Genomic DNA, 27,205 nt, shown 5'->3' with positions numbered 1-27,205 from the left:
TTTCAAAAGGTGCAGCTCCATCCCCATTTTGGTTGTCTTCATTCCTACCCACCCCACCCCCACTTTCCTGGGAAACTAACATTTTAATAAATATAATTCCATAGGTCGTGTGGCATAAATTGATTTTATGTAGCTCTTTGTCCTGGCCATAAAATGTATCACACCCTACGCTCTTCTAAGTAAACCATTAAAAATGGGTTACAGCTATACTAACAAATGGTGGTTTTTCACATACTGTGTATTCATTTTAATAAAATCTCTCTTGCATGAAAAATCACATTTAAGTCATTGGGAAAGATTATTTGCATATATTCCTAAGGGTGAGAATTGACATTCTAGTACAAGGCTATAGAATGTAAAGCAAATACACATTCATTCATTTATTTTAATGTGATGGGGGGGGAAGTATCAAAATCCATCGAAGAATGCTGAACTCCTGGAAATTGCTGTTGATAACTGTCCAAGCTTACATTGACGTCTTCCTGTTGACAATTAATATTTGATGTCTGCTATTTGTTCCATAATGGAGTCTGGTCTTGTAGCTTCTGACAAAGATCTATGCCTGAAGTTTTTTTTATGTATATTGAAAGGAATTGTGCATTACAAGTGTGTTGAGTGGGTCACTGTTAAGTTTTGTAAAAGTTTGTGTTGCAACCAAGAAATTCTGGGCAAAATTCAGCCAATGAAATTATTTGGACTTTGAAGTTCTTAACGTGTCCCAGATCATGCTTGTTCTTATTTGCTTTTGACTGTATACACTATGTTCTGCATAGCACCAAGCACAGTATTTGCACTTAAATGTTTATTACTGTAACTTTTAGTAGGAATGGTAAGGTAAAATTCCTCTTGGGTCACCCAGCGCTATTGTCGATGTTTATCTCACTTGAGATACCGTGACTATTATTTAACCTGGTTTCCCCTCGCCCCCCTGTTCCTTAATTTCATCCAGTTATGTCTAGACAGCATCTGTGAGTTTTGCCAAACACCTCACCTTTATGTTTAGCCTGTAATAATAGGAATGGTCTACAATACCACTTGTAAAGGTTTATGAACTTTTGCCCTCTTTCTAAACTTCCACACACACCCTCCCCCAAACCTCCTGGGCTCCCTAAACTATTCCTTCCCATCCGTTTTTCTCCTCCCCAAAGGGGAGGAGAAAGCCAAAGTGAGAGCATTTGGGTCAAAATTAAGGGAGAGAAGAATAACAGAGACCTCATTGTGGGAGTTTACTATAGATCCCCAAGCCAAACGGAGGACATAGATGATGCCTTCCTGGAACAGATGGCCAAGCATGCAAAAGGAAGGGAGATAGTAGTAATGGGGGACTTTAATTACCCGGATATTTGTTGGATGTCAAACTCAGCCAAGAGCATAAGGTCAAACAGATTCCTCACTGGCCTTGCAGACAACTTCATTGTCCAGAAAGTGGGAGAAGCAACAAGAGGAACAGCCATTTTAGATCTGGTCCTAACCAATGTTGATGACCTGGTTAGTGGGGTAGAAGTGGAAGGATCATTAGGCGCGAGTGATCATACTATACAGCGGAAAGGAGCAGCCAAGCATACTAGGACTCAATTTCTTGACTTTAAGAAAGCCGACTTCATAAAACTTAGGGAAGTGCTGGGTGAGATCCCATGGACAGTAATAGTAAAAGGAAAGGGAGTTCATGATGGCTGGGAGTTTGTTAAGAGGGAGATAGTAAAAGGACAACGTCAGGCAATACCAATGAGACGGAAACATGGAAGGTGCTTAAAGAAGCCAGGGTGGCTATCTAAAGAACTTTGAACTGAGTTAAGATTTAAAAAGGATGTGTACAAAAAATGGAAAAGGGGGGAAACCACCAAAGAGGAATTCAAACAAATAGCCAGCACGTGTAGACACAAAGTCAGAAAAGCTAAAGCACAGAATGAACTCAGGCTTGCTAGAGAGGTTAAAAGCAACAAAAAAGGCTTTTATAGGTATGTCCATAGCAAAAGGAAGAACAAAGAAACAGTGGGGTTACTCAGAGGAGAAGATGGTGAAATGCAAACAGGGAACACAGAAAGGGCTGAACTCCTCAATGCCTTCTTTGCCTCAGTCTTCTCCGATAAAGAAAACAATGCCCGACCTGAAGAATTTGGAGCAAATGATTCAGCAGAGGAAACACAGCCCAGAATAACTAAGGAGATAGTACAAGAATACTTGGCTAGTTTAGATGTATTCAAGTCTCCAGGGCCAGATGAACTGCATCCAAGAGTATTAAAAGAACTGGCAGATGTGATCTCAGAACCACAGGCAGTCATCTTTGAGAATTCCTGGAGAACAGGCGAAGTCCCGGCAGACTGGAAGAGGGCAAATGTTGTCCCTATTTTCAAAAAGGGGAAAAGAGAGGACCCAAATAATTACCGCCCAGTCAGTCTGACATCAATACCAGGGAAGATTCTGGAGCAGATCACTAAGCAAACAGTTTGTGAGCACCTAGAAAGGAATGCTGTGATCACCAATAGTCAGCATGGATTTCTGAAAAATAAGTCATGTCAGACTAACCTGATCTCGTTTTTTGACAGAATTACAAGCCTGGTAGATGAAGGGAACGCAGTGGATGTAGCCTACCTTGATTTCAGCAAGGCATTTGACAAGGTGCCCCATGATATTCTTGTAAAGAAGCTGGTAAAATGCGGTCTTGACTATGCTACCACTCAGTGGATTTGTAACTGGCTGACTGACCGAACCCAAAGGGTGCTCATCAATGGTTCCTCTTCATCCTGGAGAAGAGTGACTAGTGGGGTGCCACAGGGTTCTGTCTTGGGCCTGGTCTTATTCAACATCTTTATCAACGACTTGGATGATGGATTCAAGGGCATCCTGATCAAATTTGCAGATGACACCAAACTGGGAGGGGTGGCTAACACCCCAGAGGACAGGATCACACTTCAAAACGACCTTGACAGATTAGAGAACTGGGCCAAAACAAACAAGATGAACTTTAACAGGGAGAAATGTAAAGTATTGCACTTGGGCAAAAAAAATGAGAGGCACAAATACAAGATGGGTGACACCTGGCTTGAGAGCAGTACATGTGAAAGGATCTAGGAGTCTTGGTTGACCACAAACTTGACATGAGCCAACAGTGTGATGCGGCAGCTAAAAAAGCCAATGCAATTCTGGGCTGCATCAATAGGAGTATAGCATCTAGATCAAGGGAAGTAATAGTGCCACTGTATTCTGCTCTGGTCAGACCTCACCTGGAGTACTGTGTTCAGTTCTGGGCACCACAGTTCAAGAAGGACACTGACAAACTGGAACGTGTCCAGAGGAGGGCAACCAAAATGGTCAAAGGCCTGGAAACAATGCCTTATGAGGAACGGCTAAGGGAGCTGGGCATGTTTAGCCTGGAGAAGAGGAGGTTAAGGGGTGATATGATAGCCATGTTCAAATATATAAAAGGATGTCATATAGAGGAGGGAGAAATATTGTTTTCTGCTGCTCCAGAGAAGCGGACACGGAGCAATGGATCCAAACTACAAGAAAGAAGATTCCACCTAAACATTAGGAAGAACTTCCTGACAATAAGAGCTGTTCGACAGTGGAATTTGCTGCCAAGGATTGTGGTGGAGTCTCCTTCTTTGGAGGTCTTTAAGCAGAGGCTTGACAACCATATGTCAGGAGTGCTCTGATGGTGTTTCCTGCTTGGCAGGGGGTTGGACTCGATGGCCCTTGTGGTCTATTCCAACTCTATGATTCTATGATTCTAGGTGTGGACTGACCAAGGCAGAATAGAGTGCTACTATTACTTCCCTTGATCTGGACAATAGACTTCTGTTGATACAGCCTAGAACAGCATCTGGGGTTGTGTGTTGGTTTTTTTGCTGCTGCATCACACTGTTACCTTGTGTTAAGCTCGTGGTCTACTAAGACCCCTAGATCCTTTCCACATGTACTACTGGCAAGCCAGGTGTCCCCCATCTTATATTTATGCAACTTGTTATTCCTGCCTAAGTGTACATAGAACCTTACATTTAGGCCCAGTTCTCCAATCTCCAGCACCACAGTTGCCTTTCTCCTATGATTTTTGGAGGTTTCAAAAGCCAAAGCTAGCCTCCTCTTTTCTTCTGATGGGAGTTTCACTATTTGCCTCAACAGGAATGGAGCTTACTCTGGACTCTGAGGAAAAAAAAATCTCTGCTTTATGTTTTATGGCTGTTAGAGGACTGAATGTGCATTTAGTATTGGTTTTCCGCAAATTGTTCTATCTCCCTGACACACAGAAAAGGAGCAGGGTGACTGTGGTGTTGGAAAGAGGGAATCTTTTGGTAATAGTATAACCTCAAGGGTGAATGAGAGAACATGGCACAATTTTCTTTTTGTCTTGAATCCAAGCACTGGCTGAAACAGCTCATCATAATTAGAAGCTTCTCAGCAGCTGTGGATAACCTTGAAGGTTGCACTGGGTCCCTTTTATTACCCTTGGCTCTCCGCTGCATTGTAAATAATGTCTCATTAAAAAATGAAAAGCTTTGTCTTCCAGAATTAACTTTATAAAAAGGTTACACTCTACATCCTGAAATGTATCTCTGGCTGAACCTCTGTCCTCCCCTGTATTAAAAAAAAAAAATTCTGAGGAATTTGTCAAAAGCTTTTAGTAGAATTGATGTATTCAGCTTAGCTGTTTCGGTTTTCTGAAAACTAGTAAGCACTCATGCTTAATGACAATAATGTTTCTGGAGGGAAAAATCAGAAAGAGATTGAAATTAGAGTGAAGAGGAAATATTTGTTCAGGGGGAAAGTGCAAGTCTGCAAGGGCTAAATACATGTTGAAACATGTTAGTGAGTCACTGCACTCATTACCACTTGCTTGCAGTTAGCAAAAAGGTTTAATAGTCCTACAGATTTCCAAGCTCTCCTTTCTTTTAAAGGAGATTAAAATATTGCTTTTAAAGCACAAAATCAAGGAGCATGAGTACTATTATATATAGTTGCATTCTCCAAATTTCATAGCCATTTCTTTAGCTTTTCAAAGGAAGATGTCTGCCCTCCGAAATGATGTACTGCAGACATCTGTCAGTTAGACATGGGGCTGGGAGGATTGTTTATGGTTTTGTGAGAACGGCTGAAGAGTTGGCTGAGGAACTGCCTTCTTAACTTTTCCTTCTCTGCAAAGTTTTCTCTCCTGTTAGCCTTGTCTGCTTATGCCAAGCCACTTCAGCACTGGGCAGTCAGTTTCTGTCTGAACTTTGATTAGTGTGTTTCTACTTTCAGAATTGCTTGAACATTTTGTGATTCAAGGCGACTAATGCAGAACAGAAGTAATACACTATAGCTTACATAGTCTCTGTTCACGTTGAACCAAACTATGGCATGCTGGCTAGATCTTCCTATTTGGAGGGGATTTTATTTGGGAACTAAAAAGGTGGTGGAAATCTGGTGCCTCAACATGGGCATGCAAATTTGTCTGCATAATTCCAACTCCAGCATTCTACCATCTTTACCTGAAAAAGGAGGGTTCCTAAACTTGGCTTTGAGGGGGTCAGGAGAGCAGTGCGTGGGTGGAGGAGAGAGGGGATCATTCCACATGGAAGTTGAAATGCCCGTACAGACAGAGCAGTGCTGGTTTATTCATTCATCAAATTTGTATACTGCCCTTCAGCCACAGATCTTGGGGCAGTTCACAACATAAAAACACAGTATAAAAACATGTTGAGTTCTACCCATAGTGTCCCCCTTTTAAAAAGTGTGCTTGCAGCACCCATTACTAGAGACATTTAGTAGTAAGTGTTGCCTCAGTTGTTGTTTTTAAGTATTGCTTTGGTGCTTTTCCTTATTCTTCCATGGATTTCCAAGTCTGCCTACATACCATCATAACATATGGCTACAGTTATATGATTATGATTTCAGGGAACCTTTTTTTTTTCATGAAGAGGAAAACATCTGGATTGGAGAATACTGTAAAGTGAAAAAGGTTCTGCTCTGTAACTGACCATAGTATTAAAGGGGGCTAAAATAATAATAATTTTAAACATGTAAGGGAGATTTTTAAAGCAGTTTTGTAAAGACCTTTTACAGTGGTGCCTCGCAAGACGAAATTAATCCGTTCCGCGAGTCTCTTCGTCTTGCAGTTTTTTCGTCTTGCGAAGCACGGCTATTAGCGGCTTAGCGGCTATTAATGGCTTAGCGGCTTTAAGAAAAAGGAAACAAACTCGCAAGAACTCGCAAGACATTTCGTCTTGCGAAGCAAGCCCATAGGGAAATTCGTCTTGCGGAACGACTCAAAAAACGGAAAACTCTTTCGTCTTGCGCGTTTTTGTCTTGCGCGTTTTTCGTCTTGCGAGGTACCACTGTACTGCTAAAGCTTTCGGAACCCCTATAAACTGATGAGTTACCCTGAACCTGAGGGGTAGCCAACATGGTACCCTCCAGACGTTGATGGACTACAATTCCCATCAGCCCCAGCCAGCATGGCCAGTAGGGCGGTTCATAAAACACTTTGTTTTGAAAATGCCTGCTCCAAAGGTCTAATCTTACTACACATGGGATTATATAGCTATATCTGAAATTTCATGCATATCAGTTAATATCTTGACCCTCCTCCATGAAAATAGCTGTTTACTTGGCCATTTTCCTATGTCGTAAAGGCTGAAATTTCAATTCAGTGGAGCAGGGTCAAGATATTAACTGATATGCATGAAATTTCAGATATAGCTATATAATCCCCAGTGTAGTAAGTCAAGACCTTTGGAGCAGGCATTTTCAAATAAAAGGTTTTTTTATGAACCGCCCTAATGGCCAGTGGTCAGGGAAGATGGGAGCTCAAATCTCCAAAATCTGGAGGGCACCAGTTAATACTCCCAAAGTATTTCGGACAGTTAAATTACACATACAATACATTAGCAGTACAATATCAAAGCAGCACAATACCAATTTAACTTTTAAAATTCAAGTATGCTATTATGGATAACTAATATAACATATATGGGACATGGTGGCACTGTGGGTTAAACCACTGAGCCTAGGGCTTGCCGATCGGAAGGTCGGCGGTTTGAATCCCTGCGACGGGGTGAGCTCCTGTTGCTCGGTCCCAGCTCCTGTCAACCTAGCAGTTCAAAAGCACATCAAAGTGCAAGTAGATAAATAGGTACCACTCTGGCGGGAAGGTAAACGGTGTTTCCGTGCGCTGCTCTGGTTCTCCAGAAGCGGCTTAGTCATGCTGGCCACATGACCCGGAAGCTGTACGCCGGCTCCCTCGGCCAATTAAGCAAGATGATCGCCACAACCCCAGAGTTAGCCATGACTGGACCTAATGGTCAGGGGTCCCTTTACCTTTACCTTTAATATAACATATAGTTAATTAGCTGTCTTGATTCAAAATCAGGGCTGCTGCAAGATTCTAGAAACAGTCAGAATTTGGCAGTCTGTAGGTGTTGGCATATGCAGGCTTTGGCATTAGCACAAGCCAAGACATAGATGCCTCCTGTGCACCTGTTGTGGTCTGCGTAGTACAAATCAGGCGCATTCCAAGAGGCTCCATGCACATTGAACTTCTGAGCCTCCAGGTACCCCTCTATGCACACAACACATCCAAGCTTATGCGGCACCATGGGAACTTCTAAGTTCCGTCAGCATTCAACACCCTTTCACAAGGGATAGTTCTAGTTAGAGTTGGATTAAAATATGCAGTTTAATGTGTCTTTAATGATGGATCACTTAATTGTAATGATCTCAGCCCTACCACAAATGGGATCCTTTTGTCATATTCTTTTGTACAAGCTGCCAGATACTAGTGTCATCTGAACAACTTTACTCTTGTTGTTTGCTTGGAGGAGTCTGCATTACTTTCCAGAGATTAATCCAGCTGGGGAGTGTTGTATGTTCAGCTCAGTGTTAACACAACAAATGATGAACTCACACATGCTTTCAAATAAACTGGCATAAAGCCACAGTCATTAATGTCACTTGACCTACGTCTGTCAAGTCCACACAGTAACTCCCACAGCAACTATGAGTGGTGGTAGCAAAACTTTATTTAAGCCCAGAACGACCCCAGTCATGTATGAAGTATGATAGTGTCCCCTTTTTGTATGTGATGACCTGGGACTTGGAATTGGACTCGGAGTCCACACCGGATCCTTTGCCCCAGGCGGCATCTGAACCTAGTCTGGGGCCTGATTCTGAAGAGCCCCAGGCTGCACAGGTTCCCCTGCAACAAGCACCAGCTGGGCCGAGCCAGGGGCCTGAGCCTGCCCTGGCTCCAGATGTGGGGATTACCTTGTTGCCTTCAGCTGGGCCATCACTTACAGCTGCTCCACTACCAATTGGGTCAGGAGAGGTTGAGGCGGCCTCTGGGTCTAGTAACCCACCGACATTTCCCGAGCTGCAGAGACTGAGGTCTGAGAGGAGGAAAGACCTGAGTACTCGCAGGAGGAGTGCTCACCTCCGGGTGAGACAGAGAGGTGAGTCATCGGGGGATCAGAACCGGCCGTTACCCCGACAGAGATAAAAGGCTGCTGGACCCCACCCCAGGTTGCTGGAGCAACATTGCTGTTTGCCAGAACGTGCCTATGATCCTGTACCTGACCTTGCCTGATTTCCTGCCTCGTGTCCTGCTTTGGCCCTGTCGGACTGACTCCCCGCAGAACCCTTGGATTTGGGAACGGACCTGAACTGGGCCCAGAACATTGTAGGGTGGAAGTGAACAGGTGGCGAGTGGTAGTTGCTTCTCCATCAGCAGCTTTCTGCCCTTTACTCTGTTCCCTAGAGCACTTTTCTCATCAACTCTTGATTCCAGAAGCTTGGTTGGGAGAGAGAAAATAGTCAAGATGAGACTTTGAAAAGTAAGTGGTGAAGGCAAATAGTGATCTCCACCCCCAGGATGGGTCTACCACTATTGTGTTTTCTTTGAAGCTCAGATTTGTTGAGGTCAAGGAGCTAAGACTAGTGAAAGGAAAATGTAGATAAGGATAGCTCAGTCAGTAGAGCATGGAACTCTTAATCTCATAGTTGTGGGTTAAATGCTGTGCAAAAGATTCCTGCTTTGCAGGGGGTTGGACCAGATGACCATTGTGGTCCCTTCCAACTCTTCAATTACACAATTCTGTGATTCTAAGGCACATTAGAGACCAGGCAACGGAGGCAGAAAGAATGCTGGCTGGTACCCCATAGCATCCCCATATCCTTTGTCGTTGAGTCCACTCTGACCAACTTGATATACACACTCAGTGATAACAACTTGATTGAGGGATTTGACTGATACTGGCTGATTTTAAAATGTTAGTTTTGGAACCTTATACCACACTGTTAATGACATATTTTTGTTTCAGGCACATGCCTGTCTGACATGTGGTCACTATAGTTAATGGGCTTTTGTTTGTACAGTGTACAGTTTGTTCATGGGTCCTGCAAGCAGCTTTTTACCCTGAGGGCTATCAGTCAGGCTATTTTGTTCATGTTTTTATTATCAATAGCTGAAAGGATCGAGCAATAACAGTGCCATTGTCCTGTGGAAGCACTTTATGCATCCATCTGGACAGATTTGGCAGGTGTGGCTGAGTATTCCACTTTGTGGCGGAAAATCGAGCATGCGAGGCCACTTTCCATAAGTTGGATTTGTTAGCATGAGTTTAAACGGGGGCTGTCTGTGCTGGGAAGAGGCAAATAGCCCCTGCTGAATGTCCAAGGTACTTCCATCCTCTCTGCTTTCTGCTGAAAATTCCAACCTGGAGGCAAGCGATAGTTTTATGGAAGCCGAAAGTGGTTTGAGAGGCTGGGCGTCCCATGGTGTGCACGGACACATATTCTCACACACACCTTTTTGTGCCGTTTTCACCTATGGTCCAACAAGTGAAGGAGTTTGCTTTAAAACTAACAAACAAACCTTGCCAAACCTGTTTAGCACCATCAAGAGCGGGATCAGTGTATGCGCCATAAGCGGTGATCCCTCTTTCAAGCTGCCTGTTAAATCTTTTCAGCAGTCTCCAACTGTAGGTCTCATAGCCTTAATTACTTTAGAAAAAAGACTGCAGAGGTTGCATTGTAATGTATTGTGGGTCCTCAGGGAGTTCTTCCAGCAGTGAAGATGAGGTCATACAACTGGGTGAGGTGTGACATACAACAGGGTGGTGGAGTGTGTGTGTGTAAGAGAGAGAGAGAGAAAGAGAGAGAGAGAGTGCACAATGAAGGTGGGTAAAGGTGCATGGACTATCTAAGGCCGTTCCTTTCCATGGAGCTCGTTCCTTCCTTTTCTATTTGCCAGACATTTTTCATAGCATTAATATCCAAGGGGCAAGAATAAGAATAATAAAAAGAATTTACCACACACTGCTTTGCTTCACAGGAAGGCTAAGAAGGCATGGAGTGTTGAGGTCCTGTTCTGCAAATAGTGAAGCCATGTTCAAGTATACAGAAGATCCTTGATGTGATTATTAATTTTCGGGGGAGTGGGTGGTTCATGAAGAAAATGGCACAAGTAGGATTGGCATTGCCTCCACTCTTACGCTACATTCAACATTTTTCGCCCAGCTTGGCACCAAGCATGGCACAGTATGGCCATACCCTTGGGTCCATAAATTGTGTTTGGATTTCCTAGCCAGTCACTGTTTGCCCTCTCTGCCTGTTCCTTTTAATGCCCCTCCCCAAGTTCAAGAGGAGGAGGGGGTTTTACTTATTTGCACTGTGGTATGAAGAAGGCAGGATAAAGCAGGAGTCCTCTTATGCTGTTTCTCATCTTCCTCAAACTGCTGTGCAAGTGACAGGAGACTCAAAGCCCAAAGAGCTTGAGGGAGAGGCAGAGTTTTGTTTCACCAGTGCAGAGATTTACATAAGGAAAGAGGGGGGTGGGGGCTCATGCTATTATTGTGGGATCTTGTGTTCTCGCTGCTTGTTTTCTGGAATATAGTGATAGGTGCCTTTGCCTCATAATTTTTTATTTTTATTGTAAAAGAACACCTTTTTAAATTAAGCTTAAGTTCTCAGATAATTTAACTTGCTAAGAAAGATGCTGGTGACTTTTTGGTATATATAAGAGCTGTTGTGAAGTCTGAAATTGGCAGGCACTACTTTCATTTTGCTGCTAGGAAAAGATCTGTATTGTGCGTCCTGCGTTACCTCTTCCAGATTGTAACTGGATACATTTTGTGTTGTGTTACATTTCAGGCAGCTGTTCTTGATGTACAGCCAAAAAGTACATGCTCATATGCTTAACAGCTAGACAGAAATGGGACTTGCATTGAGCCTGGCTGCCTTTGCTTCACACAGAAGAATTAACCACATTAACTGTTTCAGCATGAAAAGTAGCTTTCCGATAGTTGTAAATATTTTGTTACTTACTGTTCAGAGAAATTTGGGTTCAGCATAGCCTCTTAAGGTTCAACAGCATTGAATGGCATTATTTCATAGGAATTTTGCAGTCTTTTCTTCTGCTTGCAGATGGCTTGTACACTAGTAATCTGGCTTTCCTTCTCTGAAGACCCCCATCTATCACCTTTTGGACCCCACCCCCATCTATCACCTTTTGGAAGGATGGCTAGACTTAAAGGACGACTTCTTCCTTTCTTTTAACTTTATAGCTGCAGCGTACCTTTCCTTTCCTCCTGCAGATCCTTACAGTGCAAAGGTTTGGCCTGCTACAGAAACCACGGAGGGAAAGTAAAACCATTTCCCTGCCAAAATTGTGAGAGCTGGCTCTGTACAGAGCTGCTCCCATCAAAAGAACTGGAGGAGAGACAGGGGAGTACACTTGATAGGCTGCGAAAATCTCCCAAGTGGAAATGCAGCACTGGGATCCATCAGTGTGCCAGATATGGGGGCTCTTTGGGGGCTCCTGCCCCACCTGGCAATACCAAGGCCCTATTGTTTCTGTTTTAATTTTGGGTGAGGGTGTGCCCAGATTTTCAGGCTGGCAGAAGCTGTGCACCCTGCTCCCCCCACACCAGGGCCTAACACCCAGCAAAGAAAAACTGTCTGCTACTGCATACCTTTCCTTTCCTTTTCCTTACCAGCTGGAGTGAAGTGCTCAGAGCAGGGGTAGGCAACCTAAGTCCCGGGGTCCGGATGCGGCTCAATCGCCTTCTAAATCCAGCCCATGGATGGTCCGGGAATCAGCGTGTTTTTACCTGAGTAGAATGTGTCCTTTTATTTAAAATGCATCTCTGGGTTATTTGTGGGCATAAGAATTCGTTCTTTTTCTTCTTCAAAATATAGTCCGGCCCCCCACAAGGTCTGAGGGACAGTGGACCGGCCCACAACTGAAAAAGGTTGCTGACCCCTGACTCAGAGTAAATAAATAAAAACGCCCTCCTGCCTCTGCTGGCTGGTTAACCCTTTCTTGAAACGCATAGGTTCTGAAGTATCTGAAGAAGTGTGTGTGCACACGAAAGCTCATACCAAGAACTAACTTAGTTGGTCTTTAAGGTGCTACTGGAATGATTTTTTTAATATTGAAACGCATAGGTTTAGTGTTGTTGGGTTTTTTAATCCAAAATTACTTTCTGGTGCTTTACTTTTAATGACAGCAATCTTGTTCTCATTTGTCTTTTTCCTCATCTGGAGTACACTGAATGGAAGTTAGTGCAGTATTTTCAGGGCTGCAGGCTGGGATCCCCTCTAGGCTTCCAAGCTATCGTTCTGTTGAAATGTATTTCAGAATCTGTTTTTAATGCTGCAGCTCAGCCCTGGAACTGTTACAGCAGCCTCCTTTTATTTTATGTTGTGAACCACACTGAGATCTACGAGTAAAGGGCAGTATACAAATTTTAACAACAACAACAATTGCTCAGAAGTAAGCCCCACTGTGTTCAAGGGGCATAAAAAGGTAAAGGACCCCTGACAGTTCAGTCCCATCACGAACAACTCTGGGGTTGCGGCGATCATCTCGCTTTACTGGCCGAGGGAGCCGGCGTTTGTCTGCAGACAGTTTTTTTGGGGTCATGTGGCCAGCATGACTAAGCCGCTTCTGGTGAAACCAGAGCAGCGCACAGTACCTATTTATCTACTTGCACTTTGACGTGCTTTTGAACTGCTAGGTTGGCAGGAGCAAGGACCAAACAATGGGAGCTCACCCCATCACGGGGATTCAAACCTCCGACCTTCTGATTGGCAAGCCCTAGGCTCTGTGATTTAGACCACAGTGCCACCCACGTCAAGGGGCATAGTGCCTATCAAATGCATTTAAAATTGCAGTACAAAGATTAAATTCAGTGGGACTTAACTTCTGCACTCCGTGCAAATAAGCATATAGTTAAGAACTGAAAATTGTGTTTTGTTTTGTTTTTGCAATGGGATCTAGGCATGTTTCATTTTGTATGAAAGCTCTTGCTTCCCATTTCCATCTCTGAAGAAAAATGCTCCATTCAAGCAACAGGGTTTTGTATGCTACATGCGGAGTATTCCTTCCCTCGAGGAACAGGGAAAGTTCTGCACACACTCTCCATTAGTACCACTGGATTATATTCAACATTTGCAAGATAGGTTACTTCAAATGATATGTTACTTTTAGTCTCTGGGGCTGCAATCCTATGCATATTTACTTGGAAGAAGGCCCCACTAAATTCTGTATGACATCTGAATAAATATGCATAGGATAGTATCTTTATTTTAAAGATTGCAGGGGGAGTACAGTTTCAAAACACAAAGAAGCACCCCTCTCTTTACAGTGGTACCTCGGGTTAAGAACCTAATTTGTTCTGGAGGTCCGTTCTTAACCTGAAACTGTTCTTATACTGAAGCTAATGAGGCCTCCTGCTGCCGCCACGCGATTTCTGTTCTCATCCTGAAGCAAAGTTCTTAACCCAAGTTACTATTTCTAGGTTAGCGGAGTCTGTAACCTGAAGCGTCTGTAACCCGAGGTACCACTGTACTTGGGTATCTCTTCCTGGCATTGCCACAGGAAAAGCTCAGGTCATGGCCAGGGCATGTTTTTCTCCAAGGAACACACTGCAAATCATATCTTTTTTAAAAAGGAAATGTTATGAGACACATAGTTAATTAAATTGGATTAGCCATGCAGCGGCTCTTTACTCACTGATTTACTTTGCTGTATTGCTCGTGGTTGAGAGAAGGCAGGCTGGTGTAGAAAAATATCAGTCTACGAAACCAAAAAAAAGGGGGGGGGGAGAATGTGATATTTCTTTCTATTTAGATGGGCAGAATAACAATTCTAAGGAGGTCTAGATTTTACGAGAAATTATCCAGCACACTTGGCTATGTCTACTTTCTGGGAGTGTTTGTGTTTGTGAGGCGGGCATGAGAATGAGACCAAGAGAGATGTATTTTTCTGGTGGCCAGTACCTCCACATTTTAAGCATCCCTGTTGCAAGTGTTAGGCCACATTCACACCACACATTTAAAGCACTACGAGACCACTATAAGCCGCCATGGCTTTCCCGCAAAGAGTTCTGAGAGCTGCAGTTTGTTAAGGGTGCTGAGAGAAGACCCCTGTTTTCCTCCCAGAGCTACGATTTCCAGAGTTCCCTGTGAAGAGGCATTGGTTGTTAAATCACTCTGGGTTCTTCGGGAAGGTACTTCCAGTCCCATCTTTTCCAGGGCACCCATGCTTCATATAAAAGAACTGCAAGCAGAATTTATCTCTTGGCATATATGGTAAACTAAGCAGAGTAACCACTGTATATTTCTGAGGATCTCCTATTAGAAACATATTCTTCTGTTTGGTTTGAATTTGGCCTTATGAGCATTCACGAAAGTATTGTTATCCTTGGTTGCATAACTTGGCTACAGGGGAAGTCGCAAATATCTTCACCCAGATGATCTGCTGATTGTACCCTCTTCCTAGATGAAGGACAGCCAGTGTCTGGAAAACAACAGATTTGCTGTTGCAAAGATCTTCCTCGGCCCATGGCAGGGATGGAAACCTCAGACCCATGGCTCATATTTGGCCCACCATTTGGCACATGAGGTTTAAAACAAAAACAAAAAAACTGCACCCACCTGCTCAACACTATCTGGAGCCAATAGTGAATAATCACTATGGCTTTGTTTTGAGCTTTGTTGGGCCCACAGAAAGTAATCTGTGAATACAGGTTTTTAACTTATATCCTGAAGTACATGTTTACTGTCTTGTATCTTGGCTATCATAAAGGAATCACAATAAATTGTTAAATCAGAGTCATGCCATGGGCCTTGTTGGTGTTCTTCACATTGTTAGCCTAGAAGTTCATCTAGGCTGCTGCTTCTGACATTATTTCCCTATGGTAATTTTGCACAGGCATTTCTTTCAATCCACATCTTTTCTAAGGGTGCGAAATCCATTCATGAGCCACAGAAAATCCCAACAGTAGCCTGGCATAATCATTGATGCTGTCAAACAAATTTAATAAATAACTAACATTTAAAACAACAACTGCTGCACTCTACACAGGAGTGCACAGGGCCCAATTCATATAAGTGTAGAAGTGTGAGCTACTCACTGTCCTTTTGCAGCTTGATGCATCACAGCAGCAAGACAAGATGCTCATGTACAATTTCTTCTAGTTTTCCTGAGTGAGAGGGCCAAAGACCATGCAGGAACTTTTCACTGGCTTGCATGTATTTTCCTTACTGCATTGGTTTAGAGTACAGTGGTACCTCAGGTTACATACACTTCAGGTTACATACGTTTCAGGTTACAGACTCTGCTAACCCAGAAATAGTAAGAACTTTGCTTCAGGATGAGAACAGAAATTGTGCTCCGGTGGCGCAGCAGCAGGAGGCCCCATTAGCTAAAGGGGGCCTCAGGTTAAGAACAGTTTCAGGTTAAGAACGGACCTCCGGAACAGATTAAGTACTTAAGCTGAGGTACCACTGTATAATCCTGGTCTCTGTTTTGCAAAGGGGAGAGCAAATGAGGGAGTATGTTGGGTTGGCCTTCTCTTCCTTCTTTCCAACCCCTTCCCATTCAACAAGTGTAGCATCTTTTCTATGTGACAGGTGAGGGCATCATCTACTTAGGTTGCTGGGTGCCTGGCTTCACCATTGCAGCTCTTTTGCTCAACGTACTCGTTCCTGCTGCCACTTTGTATGTGGGTCATGGGATTCCATAGTATGTGGTTCCCACATGGAGGAAAGGAAAGTCTTCTTTTTTCCCCATCACTGTGTGCCTTCTGCAACAGAGAGTAGAATTGCACCCTTTAAGACTATATTTCAAATTTCAGCATGTTTTCTGCATGTGAAAAACTTGTATTTCTTAAAAGCATTTTAAGCCATTTTAACCAAGGTGGTCAGATTGGGAGACAGGGAGAGAACATCAGAATTTATAAACAATAGGAGTTTAGCACTCTCAAAATTAGATTGACAGAGTATGGTAAAATTGACATTGTGCTTCCAGCTTATACCATGACTTAGTTCATCTTATTATGCTGTGAATGTAATCCTTTTTTTGGAAGCCTATCTGGAAAAATTGAACCTACTGTAGTACATCAGCTGTTTATAATCAAAGAAACATATGTTTAAAAGAGCTACAGGGCCTTTATAAACTATGTGTGCAAATTACCTTTGGAATTGGTTTATTGAGTTGTTGAGACCATTGCTTTGGGTAACTGTTCTGAAGCATTGTTATGAATTAATTGCAAACTTTTGATATGTTTAGTTTTGCTTAGGCCAGTTAATCAGACGTGCATGTAACTTAATGCAGCTAATGAGCCTGCAGGAATTAATGCTTAGTGTTGCCTTGCCTTTCCTAGTGAATATTGCTTCCAAAAATAGAACAGGACCTACTAATAAGATAGATAATGCTGTTTTTGTTATCCTAGCACTTCTCTGCATGTTCTGCCAAACCCTCCCCATGACATAATAATAATAATAATAATAATAATAATAATAATAATAATAATAATAATAATAATAATAATAATGCAATATTTGAACAGACAAGGAGGCAGCTGAGAAAGGAATATGGTCATCTCTCCTTAGGGAGTTTAATATGCATATTGTATCATTGGCAAGGAGAATGCCAGTCCCTAATGTGTTTCTCTGTTTTGCTTCCATTCACATGCAATCAAATTGGTGTGTTTCAAATTTAATTGCTGTCATTTGGAACATAGCTGCATACTGATTTAGCCAATTTACCAGCTAAAGAGAATTATCTGTGTACTGTATTACATGTGTGCGTGAGAATACATGGGCTCTGTTGGGAGTGGGGAAGGCAAGAGGTCTATTCCGTGCTTGGCTATGTCATGTTTGCTTTCTTATATATGTACCGTATATCCCCTCTGGGAAAGGAGGATGTGCCATGCCAGAACCCCAGCTGTGACCATTTATATAGAGTGATAGCTTTCCCAGAATCGGGAAGATCTGGCATTAGGTCCTGGTCCCGAGCACATTTAGTGTGTTCGAAAAGAGTCTGACACTGTGAACCTAAGTGCCTGGAGGTTAAGGTCTCTTAATTTCGGCAGAACTTGCCTCCAAGTATTGACTTCCCCTCCCCCATTCCTGGCATCCTTTTTATTTCTCTTTCCTTTTGACTCTCTGTCATTGCTTAACTTTATATTCTCATCTGAAGCTTGTTTTCATTCTCCTAAGATCTTGTTCTGCAACTTCTTAGCCTTGTACTTTCTTTCTCTTTTCTCCCCACAGGCACATTCCACATGATAGATTGCTGGTGGATTCAACCTTGTTTATATAAAAGCATTTCATAGCCCTGCCAGACAGCTGTGCTGGCAGGTCACTTTGAAAGACCATTCATGTGTATTGCAAGTGAAGCCTTGGATCCGGGTGGCACTCCTGCCATCTGGAACGGGCCCGAAATTAAATAATTGCATGTGCTTCTTGAAAGGTGGTAGAATTTACTTTTATCTGCACCTTCTCTTTTCCAGTTACCAAGTTTCCAACAGAAAGAAATACCAGAACTTCCAGCTTTGCAAACATTTGGGAACAAAGACTTAACTCTCCAACTGCTTACGTGGCAGCATATTCTTGAGCTGAAATGTAGATTTATTTACTCAAGGCCAGAAGAAAAGAGCTGAGCAAGGGCTTCTCTAAGGGGCATTGTATCTAATATCAAAAACATAAGCTAACACTGGTTTATTTACGTAAATGCTACAGCATGTCATATAAATGAAAGTTAGCATTTCATATTTTAGGCACAGCCTCTTGTCTGTATCATGTGGTGTTTTAAAGTAAGTCTTCAAAAAAAAATTCAACCCCTCAGCAGGATCACTCTTAGCAGCAGCTAATATTGTGCAAAGATCAAAAGGTTTGAGTCGGGGTTTGGATTATTTTAAACGTGGAGTTGGGGAGGGGGTTACTGTTTCTTTTTTAAGAACCTTGCAGGTTGACATAAGGGCTGCATAAAACCAAACAGATTATTTTGTGTATGCTGCATCTGTAGATTACTGGGACATTATCACATAGTTAGTTTTGTAACCTTTTAAAAACATTTTGAACTTAACATGAGAATCAAAACTTGTGTCTTAACAAAGCCATTGCATGCATTTCTCCCCTCACACTGCACTGTCCATTTTGGTGCAGGGTGGGGGGTAAATATATATATATATATATATATATATATATTATTTGTTGTTTTACTGCAATGCTGGATGGTTTATGTCCAGTGGGATGCATTCAGTCTACCAAAGCATTCCTTGGGAAAGTTTTATTCTCTTTTCCACCACAACAAATGGTCTCAAAGTAGCTTATCCCACAGCAGTTGCATGCACCAGAGCAAAGGGTTTTGTGGGCAGGATCAGTCAAAGACCAAGCCAAACTGCCCAAGCCAGAGCCTTGTTCAGTGCACCACTCTCATCCTTGTATTTTCATTGGAAGATACATTAGTCACTTTCATAATTGGAACCCGTGACTGTGTTGCAAAGAGAACAGTGTGCATGTGCAAAGTGTTTCTAGTGGTTTTCCTACTGGTGGCAGCCCCTAGACTACCTTGCCTTGATGGTCCACGTGCCAGTCACAGGTGCGGGCGAATCCAGTGATGAGCAGTGGTTTATGTTGTTGGCACCTAGTGGCCAAAAGGTGGTGCTTGAGGAAAGTTGGAACTGAGCAGGCTCAAGGCCAGACTGAAAACTGTATAACAGAAACAAATAAATAAAACCAGTTGTTGTTCATCTTACTGGTGTAGCCCTAAAAACATTATACAGTCGTACCTTGGAAGTCGAACAGAATCCATTCCCGAAGTCCGTTCGACTTCCAAAACGTGTGGAAACCAAAGTGTGGCTTCCGATTGGCTGCAGGAAGCTTGGGCGTTTGGGTTCCAAAGAACATTCGCAAACCGGAACACTCACTTCCAGGTTTGCGGCGTTTGGGAGCCAAAACATTCAACTCGCAAGGCATTTGGGATCCAAGGTACGACTATTTGCCCTTTCCTCCCCACTTAACAGGCTGCCAAAGGAGGTGTAGAGATCTGAACTAGCAGAGGGCTTCCACCTTCCTTATCTCATCACTTCATTCATCTGACTTTCCCCCTTCACCGTATCTCTTTTTCTTCCTCTGGGCTCTCCCTATCCACAAGATGGGAGTCTCCAGCATGACTGCTGTGGGCACCATGGCACCTTTAGACATCACCTTTGCTACCCACCTGAGCCCCCTGCCCCTCTCAGTTTTATTTTTATTAAATATAAATTAGGCCAAAGGCTGCATGAAATTAAGCCAAGGGTCACAAGTAGCCCCAACTGCAGTTTGCCCATCCCTGACCTGGTACCTCCCTGAGTGTTGCTCTCTTGGGTTCCCACCCTTGTAGCAAGGTTCTGTGGTGATGCTTGATCTATATGTAGTGTCACAGGGAGTAGGGTCTGGGAGAACTCTCTTCCCCCTGCACAATTCATGTTGAATTCTGTGCATGGCAATTTTGATCCCATCATATGCCTCTAGAAGTAAAAAAGTATAAGGGAGCTCTTTTTATATTTTTATTTTTTAACCAAAATAAGTTTGGAGCTCCTTGAAAGACCTGCACATTACTGGGAATAGAATTCCACACATGTTCTGTGACTGAATATCCTGCAGTGAATCTTGAGGAGAGTGAAGGGGGAAGGAGTATTATTTTACTACCTCAAGCAAAACAGGGGTTCTCTGTTAATACATCAGAATTAATTCCACCCCTTGAAAATCCAGATTTCAGATAATTTAAGCTGTCCCTGGGGCTTTCTAAGGACTTGGCCTTTTTGTACCATGTGTTTACAAGAATAAATACTGTCAACAGAGCTATATTTTTTTCATAAAGCTGAATATGTCAAGCAATAAACACTGGCCTAGTTTCTGAGCGAGCTCTATTTCAGTGACCTCGGCCAATTCTGGCTTCTTATCACAATGCAATTTTTCACATTTAACAGATCTTAAATAGAGTAACGTAATCTGTTGACCTGTTTTGTGAATTAGAGCTTCTTCACATATTACAATTTTAAAAGTATACAGTGGTACCTCAGGTTAAGTACTTAATTCGTTCCGGAGGTCCGTACTTAACCTGAAACTGTTCTTAACCTGAAGCCCCACTTTAGCTAATGGGACCTCCTGCTGCCGCCGCGCTGCCGGAGCACAATTTCTGTTCTCATCCTGAAGCAAAGTTCTTAACCTGAAACACTATTTCTGGGTTAGTGGAGTCTGTAACCTGAAGCATATGCAGAACAGAAATCGCGCAGCAGCACCAGGAGGCCCTATTAGCTAAAGTGGTACCTCAGGTTAAGAACAGTTTCAGGTTAAGAACAGACCTCCGGAACAAATTAAGTTCTTAATCAGAGGTACCACTGTATTGCTTATCCTCACCTTGACATTCATTTCAGGCATCATATGAAATAGGCACATAGAAATTCACAACTCCCAGTCAAATCTAGATTGTTTCATTGATTTTTTTTTAAAATTGTATTAATATATTGTTCAGATTTCAAAAACTTTTATATAGTGCAAGGAAGAACGAGATAAGAAAAGCAGGGAGTGAGGGGGGAAAGCAGAAAAAGAAAGTGTATTTGTTACAGGATTTCTGTTTTATCTGTGATCCTTGGCCACCAGCTTTATTTTGCTAGAGATATATTGAACAAACAGGTAATCATTTCCAGAAGCTTATAGTCAAAGTCTCCAAAAAGATGTACTCCCCTCCCTTCAGCAAAGCACCATATTTTTCTGAATGTCTTTAAGTCTTTGTGTGTGTGCAGGGTGAGTGTGCATACATTATTCCATGGGTGGTGGAAGGCAATTATTCTTCATTGTATGGTCACAGTCCAAAATAACTTCCCTGGTTTCTTTCTTCTTGTTGGCCAGAGTAACTTTAATAAGTTTTAAATGGCCATTCCTGAGTTGGGCAGCTGCTAAGATTACAATATGGGAGATTGCCTTCTGGCAAATTCATTTGAAGGGACCTTTGCAGAGCCAAGATTACATCACATAGGCAGTATGTTATACAGACATATTCCAGAATCAACATAGAGCATGATGCCATATCCTACGGAGAATGATCTGCCATAAAATGAAATGTTAAATTGTTTACACACTGGAGAGAAATTCTGAATGTGTGGAACATAATTTGAATAGGGAACTGGCAAAGAATGGTAGCTGCCTATTCAATATTATAGTAAGCTTACAGCACCGCATAGTATGTGATGCTAAGCTATGTTAATAAAGGAAATAAGAAAACATGTGTTCCATATTAAAGGTCTTGAAAGATATTAATCATTTGTGTGCAGCAGGATATGTAGGCATACAACACAGGAGAAGGAATGCATTAGGAGGGGCAGGGCTGCTGGACCAAGTGACATTTTGTGCCCATGTAAATACACGGAAAGTTATTCATTTAATCTGGCTCTTGTTTCATAATAAATGAAATATCTGTTGTATGCCTGTGCTTGAGGGGTGGGGGACGGACAACTATTACTCTCATTACACTGTTTTCTCCCACTCATGAGTCACATTCTTTACCAAGCACAACGGAGTGCCAGTGTTCAAGCTGCCTCTCTCTTCAACACCCAAACCTCAAATTGTCCTGCTATGAAATCATAGCTGATTGAATTAAAACAAGACTAATGTGGAGCATAATTGTACCTGGTCAGCCTACCAGCATCCTACACCATTTTTTCTCATTATCATATTAGGGCTGCTGCTGGCAAAGGCTTATTTGACAGTGAACTTTTCCCTTCCCACCAGTTGTCTTGAACTTTGGCAGGATCAAGACACTGGGCAATATTGCAATGTCACCAGTGGGGATTTGAAAGATTCTTTAAATGCCCATCTTGCAATTACAAAGGTCTCTTTACAAGTCTGCAGAATTAGATTGCAGAAGAGCTGGATGAATGAACAGTGTGATTATTGTTATCATTATGCTAATGTTTAAGCATGGTGTTTTTATAATGCCCGTGTTTATGTGCAGTAAAAGCCCACTGAGTGAGTGCTGTCGTGTTTTAAGCCAATGAACACTAGGAAAAGAGAACAAACACACTGCATTTCAACCAGCGCTCGTCAAAACCAGAATCTCAGTGGGGAATCCATGAATATGAAATATATACATTTTACTAATAATAAAAATCTGACAGTGTCAACACACAGCCCCCAGTGAAGGATTTGTAGTGCCACATCACAATCCTGGATTTATATGAAGTTAGGCTGCTTAACCTTCTCTGAGTAAGGTAACTGACTGGCATGCTCTTAAGAGCCAATTCATCTTAAAGATACAGTAATGTGTATAATAAAATGGGTGTGAGTGAGCGTCTGTGTGCACACGTGCAAAAGGGGCTGCTGATGAACAGTAGACAGTTAGTGGCATGGAAACGAGGGTGGCCAGTGTGCAAGGGGCAACTGAGAAGAGGAAGGAGGAAATGGGTGAAGGTGGAACTGTGTGTGCGTGCACAGAATCATGACCATTTGCTCAGTATCACACCAACATAGCTTTCCACCCTCTCCCACACACTTTGCTTTATTCATGATTTGGCTACTTGAACCACAGCTAAGGAATCAGTCAGGGTAAGAGTTAAGTAAACCCTCCCAGCTGCCACTTCTTCCCTGAAAATGCTGTTCAAGCATGGAGCTAGGAACCCTGTATTTGACTTAAAACATGTAGTTTTGTCCTCACAAACAAAAACAAATTTTTAATCCCCTCTCAGAAAGAGAGCAAGATATGTTTGCCTTTGAGTGTGCATATTCGTCTCCTTTGATAATGTGAAAATAATAATTTGGCAGGACAGCTCATTAGACGAGCGTCACAAGCTACATAACGTCTAACACCATCTAATACTAATTACCTTTTCTTGTTTGTCCTACAGCAGAGAGGGAGTCAAAAGGCAACTCTTTGGGGAGTTGAAAGGCTTCATAATAGGGCTTCTCACTCTAAGGGACAGAATTGTTTTGCCCCTTTGTTTCCAGGCCGCTAATAAACCACGTCACGCTGTGAAGCTTTCCGTACTCTTTCTTGCTGTCTCATTTTAAGCTTTCAGCCTGTAGGATGTTGCTGCCTTTTGTATTTTTTAGTATGTTATCTTGGACATATTGGTGACCGGTATGTGTATGTACTGTATATTCAAAATCCTATAGCAAGCTCATCTTTCAACGTTTTGCTTCATGAAACTTCTTAAAGTGTTACATTGCAATATATGAACCTGTCAGCTGCATTTGCATTCTGGGATTCTGACAATGAATTAATTGTTTATATTTGCAAAAGCAAAATTTAGAGGACTGCTAAATATGCATTGTTTGATTCCTTTGCAAAACAATATAATGCTGTTTGCATTTGAGTATTTGCTATGGGTAGAAGCCCTATGCTCTTACTTCTTTCAGTCCTGGCTCCTAAAAGGCCGAACGGTTTACTGTTTCTGTGTAGTACAAAGTGTGATAATGGATTGCTTCAAACTCCATTTAAATGGCATTAAGTATACTCCAGTTCTTCAAGGACATTTTAGAACAAACTGTACATTCTTAGTGATGACAAACAAGAAAAGAGTCGGCAGAGGACTGTTGAACAGGGTCAAATCAGTGGTTGCAGGTTTCAAGGACTTGAGCTCTGCAAAAGTGCTCCGTATAGCTGAATCAAAACTTTGCAAAATAAAAAAGCCAAGGCACATTCATGAAAGTTGCTAACTTTCAATTAAGTCTGAGCTGTGGCATGGTTCAGAAAAAAAATATCTCATGAAGTTCGGTGGCTTTGCAATTTCATTATTGTTATTTATTTATTCAAGGCTCAGGATCATTTGAACCTAAAACTCAAAGGTTGCAGTCCTGGAAAAGTGAATCATATGTGTGTGTGGTGGTGGCAATTCAGTCTAATTATTGTGCACTAAAAGCTGCCAACATTACTCCCAGCATGGAAGTTTTCATGTCATTTCAAGTTCTCAGTATGGATAATAAGGTCAAATGTTGTCTCTGGCTGTTGGTTTGGCTTTGCAGAGGAGCCTGGTTCTACTTGTAGGTCTCCTAGCTGCACTCCCCACCCGTAAAGCATACCTCTGAGTGAGCCCCTTCTTCACACAGCACAGAGTTATAATATGAAATTTGCTCCTACAAAGAAGTAGTGACGACACCCTACCTGGATCACTTTGGAAGCGGATAAGATAAATTTATGGTGGACAAGCCTATCAGTGACTACCGGCTATAAGAGCTGTGTTCCACCACCGCTGTCAGAGGCAATATGCAAGTTGCTGCGAATCACAAAGGAGTGTGCTGTTGCATTTGGTCCTGTTACCCATAGGCATTTGGGTGGCCACAGTGAGAACAAGATGCTCAATAATAATAATAAAAAGTGATGAGAGAACTGTTGCTATTCAGAGTAGACAGCACTGGGCCAGATGGACAAACAGTTATTCTTGAGGAATAGCTTATCAGCTTCACTAATCCTGGCATCCCATAAGACACAGACAGCAGCAAGCTGCTAGCTGAGGGGCATCTTTTTAAATAAAAGGCTGTACAGTCGTACCTTGGAAGCCAAACGGAATCCGTTCCGGAAGTCCGTTCGACTCCCAAAACGTTCGGAAACCAAAGTGTGGCTTCGGATTGGCTGTAGGAAGCTCCTGAAGCCAATCGGAAGCTGCAGAAGCCTCGTTGGACATTCAGCTTCCAAAAATAGTTCGCAAAGTTCACTTCTGGGTGTGCTGCGTTCGGGAGCCAAAACGTTCGAGAACTAAGTTGTTCGACTTCCAAGGTGCGACTGTATAAACATGAGATTAGCTAGGTGTCGATTAATAATGTGAGGGAGCCTGTGCAAGTTCTGTTTGATTCAGACGGCTTGAGATTGCTATCAGTCGCTGTACTTAAAATGTTAAATGATTAACTTCAAACGTAAACCTTCCCTACCAATTACATTATGGTATATGATAGTAATAATACGTCAGTGAAAATAGGTAGTGATGTTTTATTTTAAAGAAACCAGCAATGATTCAACAAGACTGTTATAGAGCAACTGGAACAAATACTGCTCAGCTGATGTATAATTAGTCTGGAGAAATAAAACACTCATTCAGAACTTGGCAAGATCTAGAGTAAGCGGTGTAGCCTGCCAATTCTCAGTGAAGGGGAAATGGTAGCCAATCCCTTCTCTACGTGCTACCAAAAAGAACCCTTTTGTTTCCCTGGTATGCTGCTAGCTTTCTTTCACAGAATCTTTCCTGTTCCAAAATTCAAGGGCCCATCATTATCACTTACCCTTTTCACCTAAGGTGGCCTCTACTTCAAGGATCCGCTCTTAGTTGGCATCTAGTATCTGCAGGAAATTTGATAAAATGCACATAAAATCATAATGTAGAGGACAATATACTGCTAGAGGTGTTAATATTGCACTTTGGTCTGGATATGCTTTAAAAGAAGAATTTGTTCACCCTATTGATATTTGTTTGCTCACTCTATAGCCAGCCTTTGTTTTGTTTTTGGCTTTTTTTGAAAATGATGAAGATTATATACACACACACACTGCAAATCCTTCTCACAACTGGAGAATGGTGATATTGATGCTGGCTAGAGAGACCCCTGAATCCATTAAGGTCAAAGAGTGTGTGTATATATAGTTAATAGCAGCTGAGAAAGCGTGTTCTCCTTCATGGAGAGCACGTGTTGCGGTGGGGGCCGCCAGGACACTCCAAAGTTGGGGGCGGGCTAATTGATCGTTGGCCACTGATGCGATTGGGGCTTCCCTTGTTGTTGGGAAGAAGTTAATGTTGCCATTTGTTGATTGACAGCCAGAAATGCTAAAACTCCTTGCACGAGGCTAGGGCTTCCTCTTTTCGACCGTGCATCGGATTGCCCCCCCCCCCTAGAATTAGGGTTGTTCGCTTTGACCTTGCTATGCCTGTCATGGGGTGGTCTGCTCTTGGGGCAGGGGCCCAGTAGGAATTTTGTCCATCTGGCTGATTGGCTGGGGCCATTTGGTTTTTGCCTACTGCGTAGCAAATTGTCACAACTTGTAAGGTTGCGGTTAGGCATTGGTTTATGGTTTGGTTGGTTGAGGGGCAGTGGTTGAGTGCCTGCCCCTCTAATGCTGCTGCTGCAAGGGATTCTGTTAAAGGAATTGGGGGCTAACTATTGCTTGTCCACTCTGTCAAGGGGGCTCGGGCCATAGCAATGAGCTCCTGGTTGCATTTGGGGTGAGGGCAGGTTCCCTGCTCCGTCGCTAACCCCAAGTGTATTCCCCTATTCTGACTTTCGCATCGTGCGGAATGTCAGTCTGTCCCCCATGGTGGGGGCAGATAGTCGCAACCAATGCCTAAGCAACCACTCACAAATTTGTATTTTAATAAAGTTGTGGCCAAAATTATGCCAAAATCTTAAACAAAAAAATTTCTGTGTGATGTGTGAGTTATTGGGGTGGCCCTGGGGACCTCGACACACAATTAAGAAGAGCCATTGTGTTTATGGTAAATGAGCATTCTCTCTTAGCTCTGGTTCAAGTGCCCAATTCATGAGTGAGGTCAGATGGCCATACAATCATATTTGCATCAAGTTCTACTCAGCATTTGAAAATCACCAATGTGCATTTTGTACCTGGCTGTTGGCCACTTGTGACCAAGTGAAGATGACCGGGTACCAGGATGGCCCCTGATGTCTCCACCATCTGGAGCTGCATGCCTGAGGAACCTTGGATCCTGTCTGTTTTCACTCACTAACAACACATCCTATAGAATTCTATCTGTGTTACTTTATCTGCACAATCAGGAACCCAAAAGTCATATTGAAGAATCAAACTTTTGAGCCGTCTGGCCCCAAAATGGCAACTAGACATTCTGTTTTGACGACTGTAACCCTGGCTTAAGGAACCATTTGGTGCCTAGCTTATATAGCTGAGTTTCTAACACTGGTTCTACTTGTAAAAAATACCGTATTTTTCTGTGTATAAGAC

General features: G+C 42.6%; 1 protein-coding gene across 7 annotated transcripts in view; it reads left to right on the top strand.

Moving 5' to 3' along the window:
- KCNQ1 (potassium voltage-gated channel subfamily Q member 1) overlaps positions 1 to 27,205 on the top strand; it is a 286,139-nt gene that overhangs the window by 126,337 nt on the left and 132,597 nt on the right. The window contains exon 15 of one of the 7 annotated variants that reach the window (XM_081205290.1): positions 17,775 to 20,297. The exons of the other annotated variants lie outside the window; for them this stretch is intronic. Within the exon in view, the coding sequence (XP_081061416.1) occupies positions 17,775 to 17,844 (70 nt within the window). The 3' untranslated portion in view covers positions 17,845 to 20,297. Of the gene's footprint in view, positions 1 to 17,774; positions 20,298 to 27,205 lie in introns of those variants that run through there. 7 annotated transcript variants of the gene reach the window in all.

The sequence above is a fragment of the Podarcis bocagei genome (assembly GCF_964188305.1).
Source record: "Podarcis bocagei genome assembly, chromosome: 1".
Taxonomy (NCBI): domain Eukaryota; kingdom Metazoa; phylum Chordata; class Lepidosauria; order Squamata; family Lacertidae; genus Podarcis; species Podarcis bocagei.
This window is presented reverse-complemented; position numbering and strand designations above follow the sequence as displayed.